This window comes from Zootoca vivipara, chromosome 5 (genome assembly GCF_963506605.1).
Source record: "Zootoca vivipara chromosome 5, rZooViv1.1, whole genome shotgun sequence".
Taxonomy (NCBI): Eukaryota; Metazoa; Chordata; class Lepidosauria; order Squamata; family Lacertidae; genus Zootoca; species Zootoca vivipara.
The window spans coordinates 55,429,228-55,441,236 of NC_083280.1; the positions used below are offsets into that span (position 1 = coordinate 55,429,228).

Consider the following 12,009-nt stretch of genomic DNA (forward strand, 5'->3'; position numbering starts at 1 on the left):
GCCAGACACTGCTTTAGATTCGCATTAATAGCTCTGCATCACTTAGCACTGAGTCCTTTCTTGCCCTGGATAAATGGGTTCAGCGTTCAAATTTGTAAAACAACAATTGAGGCACATTATTGGCATGAATTTGAACTCTGTAAGCACACTGAAGACAATTTCCAAATATTGTTATTGTCCCCAGTTCAATAGCTGTCAAAGCAACTCAGATATGTCCTTACTATTAACATAATTTTGACAAGCAAAGTTTACAACGCAAACACAAGAAAATACTGCAGTACATTCTTTTGACTTTTCTTCCTGGTAACAGAAGTTCAGATTCCACAGCATAGCTTTATGCTTCTAAATGCAACACAAAATTTTGTTATACATAATTCTGGTGGGAACAAATAATTTCAATGTGATCCTTTCAACATGAAAATGTCAATCAATCCATTTTAAATTCCTTTCAAGTTTCGGAAACTGATACAATCTGCGGTCTGAAGTGACTTTAGCAATGACAGAAGCAAACCTGACCATCCTTTCTCTTCCATACACCTTATTTTCTTCAGTACCTATAGGGTGGTATTCTACGAACTCATCCTGGCAGCACAAGTGCAATGGGATTTTCCCTGAGCCTTCCCCAAATCTGTTCCAGAGGATTGGAGGAACCCCTAGAATAGATTTCGGGAACACATGGGGGAAGAAGAAGGGCGCTAATTGTGCTAACAGCAATCCTTACATTACTTTAAATATATCCCTCAGAATTTTGCTTATTTTTTCTTATGTAATTATCCAGATTCTCTGTGTGCCGTTTATGCCTTGTTCTGTTGCCAGTAACCACAAGACACTTTTGTCCAGTGGCGCTATGTTCCATAGATTGCAGCAAAATACTGGGCAAGGTTTTGCCCAGTATATTGTTTGTGCGGTGGGCTCATGGGGAAAAAAACTGCCCCATGAGCTCTTGCAAAAGGGAGGGGGAAACCTGTATAAGGCTGCTTCTCCTGGAGCTCAGGGCCATTTTGCCTTGAGAGCTTCCCACCTGCCCACCTTCAGGTTAGCCTTTACTGAGTAATTATGGGCCGCTGGTTGACAGGGCTGGAAAGGATTTTTCCCTTCTCAACCTGATTGGCACTTGGCTGGGTTCCCCCCCCCCCGACTTTTCCTTCAGTGAAAGTATGTTAGGCATACTTTCTTTGTTAGGCAAAGAACATTGTTTGCATGAGGGCGGAAATGGCATTGGGCAAGATCAACATACTAGGGGGGGCCTGAGGGGAGGATTAACCACAGTGCTCCAAAGTTCAGTGTTGAGGTATTTGCTTAGTAGGAATCTGCACCCTTGAGTCTTTGCTTGGCTTGCACCACAGCAAAGTTCAACACTGGCTGACTCCCATGGAACAGGTCTGGGGTGGTCCAAATATGGCGGATCCATTCCATCAACATGGGTCTTATGGAATGTTGAACTGTTCTTGGCACCAAATGCCATGCCAACCCTTACCCTGCCTACTGTTGTCAAAAAAGATTTGGTCTGATTTTATCTAATCACTGTGTTTTGCTCCTCTTATGGGTCACATAATGCGCCTGCCTGGACAAGTTCTTTCATGTATATAGCAACAGTAATTAGAATGTGTTTAACAGCAAATTAAACTCTCCACTAACCAGTACCAATGAACAAAAGCATATGGAATTCTACATAATAATGTATGAACCATAGGTATTGTAATAGTAGATGCAGTTGCACTGTGCTGTATAATAAATCCCATCAGAGTCTATCAAATGCATTTTTTGTGTCTCATGCCAACACCAATAAGGGACCACAGCAAGGTTTCATGAAAGCAATACATTCTGCCAATATTCACATTGATTATTATATTTTTATTACCAGAATTGAACAAAGCATTCTGCAGATATGGACCAGGAAACTAATTTTTGAAAACTTAGAACAACAAAGTATAGCATTACTGTAAGCAATGCCTTACCAGCATAAAACCCGCTAAACTACTTCCTCTAACATGAGATAAAGTAAATATATCAAATTGCATGGCACACCCCCTTTCAGATCTTATTTCTATATATTCTGGTGCATATCTAATCAACCTAGAAGAAGCCAATTTGGTGAAAATGGATTCCTTGGAGATCTTTACTTTGTTGTTACTGTTGTATGGAAGATGTCTAAGTGCATCAGGTAAATTATCAACATTCTTTCTCTTTCCTTTTTCTTGTTCTCCCTCTCTGTAAGACCTTACAAACTGCCAGTGAATGATGGGAAGAGCTTGTTGCAAGGTAACACATAAAGATGACATGGGTATTTATGGCTCCATCAAAACACATAAGATGCTTTCAATATAGGCATTGTGGGGGTCATTCTGGATTCGTCAAAAATCCTGCCTGTTTCTGAAATATTAATAAGTCGGTGAAATACTTATAAAATCCAAGAAGGAAAGGTGGAATTAGGAATTGAAAACAAACAAGTGCAAGATATTTCATATGAAGAGGAACACATGGATATAATGGCTGGCAAAATTATTCTATGCATGTTTACTATGATCAAAGGTAAACGGCATTTCCATGCGCTCTGGTTTTCATCACGGTGTTCTATTGCGCCAGAAGCGGTTTAGTCATGCTGGTCGCATGACCAGGAAAGCTGTCTGTGGACAAACACTGGCTCCCTCATCCTGAAGCGAGATGAGTACCGCACCCAATAGTTGCCTTTGACTGGACTTAACCATCCAGGGATCCTTTACCTTTAGCTTTTACTATGATAAAAGGTAAAGGGACCCCTGACCATTAGGTCCAGTCGTGACCAACTCTCGGGTTGCAGCGCTCATCTCGCATTATTGGCCGAGGGAGCCGGCGTATAGCTTCCAGGTCATGTGGCCAGCATGACAAAGCCGCTTTTGGCGAACCAGAGCAGCACACGCAAACACCATTTACCTTCCCGTTTACCTTCCCGCTGTAGTGGTACCTATTTATCTACTTGCAAAGGATCACTTTGACATCCTTTCGAACTGCTAGGTTGGCAGGAGCAGGGACCAAGCAACGGGAGCTCACCCCGTCATGGGGATTCGAACCTGCTGACCTTCTGATCGGCAAGCCCTAGGCTGTGTGGTTTAACCCACACCGCCACCTGCGTCCCATATATATACTATGATAAAAGAAGTCAAATTTCCAGATAAGTGTATACAAATACAGCTGTATATACAAATGCTACTTTTAGCACACCATTGGGAATATTGGCTTTAGGGGTACAATGGGGAATAAACTCAATTCAGTTCATATTTTATGGTGAACCTGCCTAATTTGGGCTTTCTGAAACAATATGCAAACTAAAACACAGCTTTCCTTCAAAATGTGTACTAAAGTTTTTAGACAAAATGTGTCTAAAAATTTCAGTGAAGAAATGTTTATGAAAATGCGTACACTAAGGTAAATTAAGCATATACAGTATTAGTGCATATATTAGTGGAAATAACATACATAAATGCATTCTAGTAAGAAAAATGCAGATAGAAGTGTTTATATAAACACACACAGGCATGCTTGATCTATGAGCATAGAGGAATCTATTTGAATATTCATGCTAGATAAACATTCTTTCTTGTCATTTTTCACCACCAGCTTCCACAGGAACTGGTAGGCCAGTTTATTTTTTGTACCTGGTAGGTACAATTTATTTTTTATTTATATATTTATTTATTTATCCAATTCACACAAACCTTTCAAACAGACTTATGGAGCAACCCATGATTAAAATTTCACTTTGGTTATTATATATATATATATATATATATATATATATATATATATATATACACACACACACACACACACACACACACAATAAGGATGTCTTAGGAAAGATACTTGAGGAAAACTATTGATTTGTATTGACAGTTTTTTTCCATATTGTACAATTTTGTAAGCTGATTTTATTTCTCAGTAATCACTATCATTATTTATTGTAAAACATATTATAACCCAGGTGGCGCTGTGGTTAAACCACTGAGCCTAGGGCTTGCTGATCAGAAGGTCAGCGGTTCGAATCCCTGTGACGGGGTGAGCTCCCGTTGCTTGGTCCCAGCTCCTGCCAACCTAGCAGTTCGAAAGCACGTCAAAATGCAAGTAGATAAATAGGAACCGCTACAGTGGGAAGGTAAACGGCGTTTCCATGTGCTGCTCTGGTTTGCCAGAAGCGGCTTTGTCATGCTGGCCACATGACCTGGAAGCTATACGCCGGCTCCCTCGGCCAATAATGCGAGATGAGCGCGCAACCCCAGAGTCGGTCACGACTGGACCTAATGGTCAGGGGTCCCTTTACCTTTATATTATAACATGACCAGTTTAGAGTAAAAAAAAAATTAAGATAACATATTTTTATTGTTGTTTTCACCCCCAGCTTCCAGAGGACCTGATATTCCTGATACATGTTTTTTTTTATTTCCACAATTCCTTTAATGTTTAAAGAAGGCATTATTAAACGTCAGGTTCTTCTATTAATCATGGCTCCTTATTGCATTTTTGGGCATGTACAGAGCTAGTTTTAAACATATGCATTGGATACTATATGTTTTTTGTTTTGTTTTTAGTACGTATGTTGCATGCCACTTTGGGCACAATCACAACGATAACGATCTATTTTGAAAGACGATATGGATTTCTTAGGTTTGCCTTCTTCAAACAAAATATTTATCACCTGATTTTTCTAGATTTTCTAATAATGCAAATTCATTTTATGTCTGAATGTAATTAGAACACATCTAGAACATATAAAAGCTTGCTATAAAAGACCCTCTAAAGGGAATGTTAATGTTGGTTTAAGTTCAAAACCACTCAAAGAGCCAGAAAACCTCCAATCCTACTTTGTGCAAGGTCTTCATAATCTTTGTTTAAAAAATTTGAACATAAGCAAATAAAATTTCTCTATATTCTGCTAAATTTCTAGAAGTAGCTTTTACAATGTAGACATTAATAGCTAGAGAAACATTGGGAAATGGAATACATTGCATTGTGAATACAGTCTATGTATTTATGGACATCACTCTTGTGTTTGTATAATTTAAAACTAAATAACTGGGTGTTTTTAAATCACCCACACCTTCTACAGGATCAGATATGTACCAGGTACACTTTATTTCTCATTTACCAATTATTTGAATAATTTTTCTATTATATGCTTGGATATGTACAAAACACTGTGTTCAGCAGAATGCTCTGAAATTCTAAATATTTAAAATGCATCTTCCCAGAAATTATAAGGATTTATTCAGTTTGGTTTCTGACCCTGAAACATACCTCAAGAAACTAATGTTTGTTTTAATGTGTGTACTTTGACTCCTTTACAACTGGGGTGGGGGACCAAGTGTTGAGAGCAGAAAATTTTGCTTCTAGACGTTCTCATATTGTTCAAAGATGCTTCGTTGAGACTGGTCAATGGAACCAACAGATGTGAAGGCCGGCTTGAAGTCTACCACCAAGGAAACTGGGGGACAGTCTGTGATGATGATTGGGACATAAACGATGCACAGGTCGTCTGCAGACAGCTTGGGTGCGGATTGGCTCTATCGGCAAGAGGAAGTGCCTATTTTGGCCAAGGCACTGACAATATTCTCCTGGACGATGTGAGGTGCAGAGGGAATGAAATTTCTCTTGAGCAGTGCTCCCACAGAGGATGGCAAATCCATAACTGTGTCCATGTAGAAGATGCTGGTGTGGTCTGTTCAGGTACTCCTTTGTTATGTGTGCTTCTTTAGACGATTCTGTTCTTTCTAATCCAGCAAGTCTACTTAATTTCTGAGCGACTGATAGTCGAAATTAATTACTGTTTCTTGATAGCATATTATAGGTAGTCTAGATTAAAAGGGTACTGTATGTCAGTCTGTGAAATTCTCTTTACTTCTATCTGATTGAAATATGCTCAGGTTAAATAGAGAGAGATCAGATACATGTTATTCATCTTATTTTTGGTAGGTTAGTCCAGGAAGAATGTCCTTTTTTTCCTTCCAGGCAGGGGCCTGCTTGCTACATGCATGAAAACTTCAATTAGAGATCTATTTTGTTTTAAATGAAACAATGTAAAATATAACTTATTTGTTATTTACAGGTAATAGAGAACCGGAAAGACCTGGTAAGTTCAATTGTTTATTAATTCAATAAAACTACATGGAAACTACACTTCAGATGAAATGCCAATAGCAAGCTTGTTGAAATCCTGATATTAGTAGAGTTGAACACTTACTTACACCAGCAACCTGTGGCCTTCCACATATTGTTGGACTTCACCGCTCATCAGCCCCTGCCAGCAAATCCAATGGTCAGGGATGATGGGAGATGTAGTCCAGCAACATCTGGGGGGCTACAGGTTCCCTATCTGTGACTAACAGCAACCTGGGTGTCAGCCATCTGGTGAATGCAAATATCAACACAACATTTAAATGAATCTGTTTCCTGAATTCTCATTTATTGACTGTCCATATCCACACCATGCATTTAAATTCCTTCCAACCTTCATAGGATTTCCTAGGAAGTCATGACTGTTAAAGTTCCATAAATGTGCTTTAAATGTTTGATGTGGATGTAGCCTAGAGAGCCAAATTCTTGTTCATGAACTTGGCTTTGTGAAGCATCACAAGATCTGCTGCTTGGATATAAATGTGTTTTACCTGCGATAATTCATTTCAGAAATGCCACTTAGTGACATTGTGTCAAGCTGTAGCACTGTGTGCAGACAAGGTGTGGCAGTGCATGAGAAGAGCAGCATTCAGAGTCACTCTAATTTATGTCACCCTAAACACCCATGAAGACAGTGAAATTTAATGTGTGATGTGTTCATTAATGGGGGTAGGGGAGTAGAATCCAACACATTTCATCACTGAGAATTCTCATTCTCATTCTGTGCTTCCAGTTCATTTAAATTGATTATGAAGATCAATCTGAGATCCAGTATGATGATTCTGAGCTAAAACAGTGAGGATATATGATGCTCAATGCATAAATCTTTTTTTCTTAGGGTCTGCCTGTGTAATATGCAATAAAAATAGAGACCTATGTTCTTTCATAATCCATGAACTTCCATTTCCTGATGCAATACAATAAATATATTTTGGAGACAGTATGAACCTGTAGGGTAGACACTTACATTCTCAAATCAGCTCTTTTGGTCACCCAGACATCTGGACTATCTACTTGAATGTACTAAGAGTCAATCTTTCTCTCTCCTAAAAGGCATGTCTATCAATCTCCTTTTTGAGACCATGCAAAATATTGAAAAGTAGGTCTCCTCAGCGTGGGATACAGTCCATAGACCATGGCTTAACTACAAATGCTTTAGTTTATATCTTCCTAGAGATAGGAAGCTCCTTGTTTATTAGAGTGCAACCTAATCTTTTTTCTCCTCGTGAAATTCTTGAGAACAGAAACTGACTTCTAAATGGATACTCTTTTCATTGTTCAAAGATGGATCCTTGAGACTGGTCAATGGAACCAACAGATGTGAAGGTCGCCTTGAAGTATACCACAGAGGAAATTGGGGGACAGTCTGTGATTATGGTTGGGACATAAATGATGCACACGTTGTCTGCAGACAAATTGGATGTGGATGGGCTCTGTCAGCTACAAAAGGAACCCGTTTTGGCCCAGGCTCTGGCAATATTCTTTTCAGTGATGTTCAGTGTGGAGGATATGAATCTTCTTTTGTGTATTGCCCCCGTCACAATTGGGAAATTCATAATTGTGGCCATCAGGATATTGCTGGAGTCATTTGCACAGGTGCACTTTCCTTCTTTCCTTTTTTTAATTTTATATGTCTGTTTAATTTCTGAATGACTGGTGATCAGTTGTAAAGGAATAAGTGTTTCTTACATTCACATTGTTTAGCATGCGTGGTTTAGATTAGTGTATCAACTGGCCTGTTAATGTATCTTACATATATCTAGGTGTAGTCTCTTTGATTCTGTCCGTCTATCAAAACATTATCAGTTGCTTAGCATCCCAAGTTTGGATAGGTTATTTTTTATTATTTTAGAAATATGTCCAAGTCTCAGACTAGGACATATTTATTAAATAATAAAGAATTCCATAACCACCACTCTTCCAATAAACTCCCTCATTGCACAGTTATTCAGTTTTTATGAGGAACATAGTTTGAAGGGGGCTGGAAAAAAATCCACTGTTACACTAATCACCAGTTGGGTTCTTCTGGAACTTAGTATGTCTCTTTTTTATTTCAGCCAGTCAATTTGTCTGTCACCTCAAGATATAGCACCCATACAATGAGTATAAGCAGAAGCATATTCATAGGATATACTCTATTTCCATGTGCAAACCTAGTTGAGACAAGATATTCAACTATCTAAAACAATTCAATAGCTAGGGTGTATGATATTTCATAGTTTCCACAGAATATATGTCTGGTACTGTATATCTTTTCTCTCCAACACCCAACTTCTTCAAAATTAAGTAGGATGCTAATTCTGAAAAATTAACAATGATCGCTAATATGAGTTGTCTGCAAATTTAAGAACTGTACAAAAGATAGGGTTTTAACCAATTAGTCAAAGTAGACAATTCAAATCAATAGGAACTAATCTAACTATGACTAATTTCAGTTCTCTTCATTTCACATTCCAAGTCTGGAATCCAACCCACTGTGTGCAACACACCCTTCTGAAAATGTAAATACAGTAACTGTAAATTAACTGTAAATTAATAGTTTAGTTTATATCTATATTTTTCCAGAGAGTTTTTTATGATTCCTTAGGACCTGGCAGTGAAATGCAACCTAGGATAAGAAATCTTTTTCTCCTCTATATCAGAAAGCATAGCTTCTAAAACAAAGTTAATTTATTGTTCAAAGATGCTGTATTGAGACTGGTCAATGGAACCAACAGATGTGAAGGCCGTCTTGAAGTGTACTACAGAGGAAGTTGGGGGACCGTCTGTGATGATGGTTGGGACATAAATGATGCACACGTGGTCTGTGGACAGGCTCAGTGTGGCCGGGCTCTATTAGCTGCAACAAACGCCCGTTTTGGCCAAGGCTCTGGAAATATTCTCCTGGATGATGTGCAGTGCAGAGGAATTGAAACTTCTCTTGAGCAGTGCCCCCACTCAGGGTGGGAAACCCATAAATGTAGCCATCAGAAAGATGCTGGTGTCATCTGCACAGGTGCACTCTTCTTCTTTTTCCTTTTCAAAAAGATGATTTTATGCATATATGTGTATTTAATGTCTGAATGACTGGAGATCAGTTGTAAAGGAATCAATGTTTCTTTCTAATTTTAGCATTTATGATTCAGATGAGAATAATATTTTAATTCTTTCTTGCTTATATCTAAGTGAAATATCCTCTGGTTAAGAGAAAGGTGTTCATAGGAACATAGGAAGCTGCCAAAGAAAAGTCAGACCTAGCTCATTACAGTCTGTGCTGACTTGCAGTGGCAATCCAAGGTTTCTGACAGTGGACTTGTCCTGACCTACAGATATTTCTGCAAGCAACGCAGCTGCTCTACCACTGAACTACAGCCATTCCCCACACAGTGTTGTCTTGGATGAAGTCCATGTATCAGCAAATTTGCAGTTTCTTCTAATGTCCCAGAACTAAGTTATTTTTCTGTTGGGAGCATGTCCATATCCCTGCACTGATCATCAGGGAGGGAAGAGTGATGAGAACTAATTACACTCCATTTTCCCCTCCCAAACATCTTATTAGTTTAATCTTCAGTTTACTAGCAGAGGAATATGTGCTTAAAGCTGAGGTTGTTGGATAGGGATGAAGAATCATGTGTTTTGACTGATCTGGATTAGGGCATTAAATATCTAATATATTTATCTTTATCTATCATCTATATATATCAGTGTATCATATTTTTAAAAATTCTTTCCAGTAGCACCTTAGAGACCAACTAAGTTTGTTATTGGTATGAGCTTTCGTGGCATTGCACACTTCTTCAGATACCATATTTGTATCATATTTGTTATTTACAGGCAATAAAGATCCAGGGAGACCATGTAAGTTCACATTCTTGATTACTTTTTTAGCTCATCATACTGTACCTTGGGACCCAGGTGGTGCTGTGGGTTAAAGCACAGAGTCTAGGGCTTGCTGATCAGAAGGTCGGCGGTTCGAATCCCTGCAACGGGGTGAGCGCCTGTTGCTCGGTCCCAGCTCCTGCCAACCTAGCAGTTCGAAAGCACATCAAAGTGCAAGTAGATAAATAGGGACCGCTCCGGCGGGAAGGTAAACGGCATTTCCGTGCGGTGCTCTGGTTCGCCAGAAGCAGCTTTGTCATGCTGGCCACATGACCCGGAAGCTGTCTGCAGACAAACACCGGCTCCCTCGGCCTATAGAGCGAGATGAGCGCCACAACCCCAGAGTCGGACACGACTGGACCTGATGGTCAGGGGCCCCTTTACCCTTTACCTTACTGTACCTTGATCCAGCAAAGAAAATAATTATCGATCCTCATGTTGTGATCAAGTCTGCACCAATTTGATTTTATCATAGGGTAGGGGATTCAATGTTTTTGTTCTGTTTATTTGTGCTTTTATCTTGTATTTTTATATTGTGAACCGGCCTGAGATCTTCGTATGAAGGGTAGTATATAAATTTAACAAATAATAATAATAATTCCTTCTAACCTTAAAAGTCAATTTAGAATAATAGAATTGTAGAGTTGGAAGGGATCTTTCGGATCATCAAACCCAACCCCCTGTAATGCAGGATTATGCAGCTGTCCCATTTGTGGATCACACCTATAACCTTGGCATTATCAGCATCAAGCTCCAACCAGCTAAGCTCTCCAGGCTGACTTAATTAATTTGTACTTTTCAAAACACTGCACAAAACAAAACAACCATCCTTTTATATTCAAACTTCTCCAAATTATGGAGTGCAATTTTCCAACCAGGTACAACCAAGTTCCAACTTTGTACAAAAATACATATACTTAGATAAGTGTGTGCATAGAAATGTCTATATTAGCAAACACACACACAGCATACAGAAATGTGTTATTTTAGGGGAAATTGCTTTGCAACAATGTGTGCATTAGGGAAAGTTTAATACAAGCATGCATATTTGCAATTTGCCGTAAAATAGTGGTGATTTTTCCTAAGAACTTTCTTTTTTTCCATTGCAAACTGATGTGGAAATGTGGAGAACGATAAATATTAGAAAAATATTGGTGGATGGTGAAGTGAATATGGTAATATGGCACATGAAAGTGGACTTGTGGGCATCCACTGCATCACCCACATATTCCACCTGATTGTGGAGGGTGCCCTGGGTTCAGGTGACATGTTTCCTCCTTCGCCACCCATGATCGCCTCAAAACCTGCAGAAGGGTTGCTGGGCATTTTTACCACAGTGTGAAGAGCATAGCCGCCAAGTCTCTCACTGAAAAATGCGGGATCAGCAGTGGTGCAGCACCGGAAGTCGCTTCTACACATGTCTGGACATGCGTAGAAGCGACCTCCGGTGCCGGTGCCACGCTACCCATGTCTGGGCACCGGAAATTGGGCGGCGCCAGGACCCAAAATGGAGCCTCCCTGGCAGGTAGGAAATCCAGGGGTTTTACAGGATTTTTCCCAATCCGCGCTGCCAGTGGGAAACGGTTTAAAATACGGGGGTTTCCTGCGAAAAACGGGAGACTTGGCAGCTATGGTGAAGGGCAGTAGGCCATTGTAGAAGAAGCAGGCAGGGTTGGGGATGTGGACACCGCCTCCCAGATTGTGGTTGTCCTCAAGCTATTCCTGGAGGCCAATGAGACCAAATCAGATTGCAGGGAAGATTTTGTTGCACTGATATGGATCATGCATATTCTAATAGTATCCTCAGCAACCCAAGCTGTAAAAATTACTTAATAATTGTTGTGGTGGTGGTGGTGGTGGTGTGTGTGTGTGTGTGTGTGTGTGTGTTTAATCAGTCCTAAAAGGAAACGTCTTTTTATCATTTTTAACAGCTTCCAGACGTCTTCAACTGCAAGGTAAGTTTTATTTCTTGTTTGTAGGGATCAGCAAGAAATTCATTTAATG

General features: G+C 39.6%; 1 protein-coding gene across 1 annotated transcript in view; it reads left to right on the plus strand.

Annotated features, from left to right (window-relative positions):
• LOC118096494 (deleted in malignant brain tumors 1 protein) overlaps positions 1–12,009 on the plus strand; it is a 90,083-nt gene that overhangs the window by 23,149 nt on the left and 54,925 nt on the right. Inside the window, 4 exon segments of the mRNA XM_060275199.1 lie at positions 3,607–3,612; positions 5,389–5,700; positions 7,432–7,744; positions 8,820–9,142. Of these exon segments, the coding sequence (XP_060131182.1) occupies positions 3,607–3,612; positions 5,389–5,700; positions 7,432–7,744; positions 8,820–9,142 (954 nt within the window).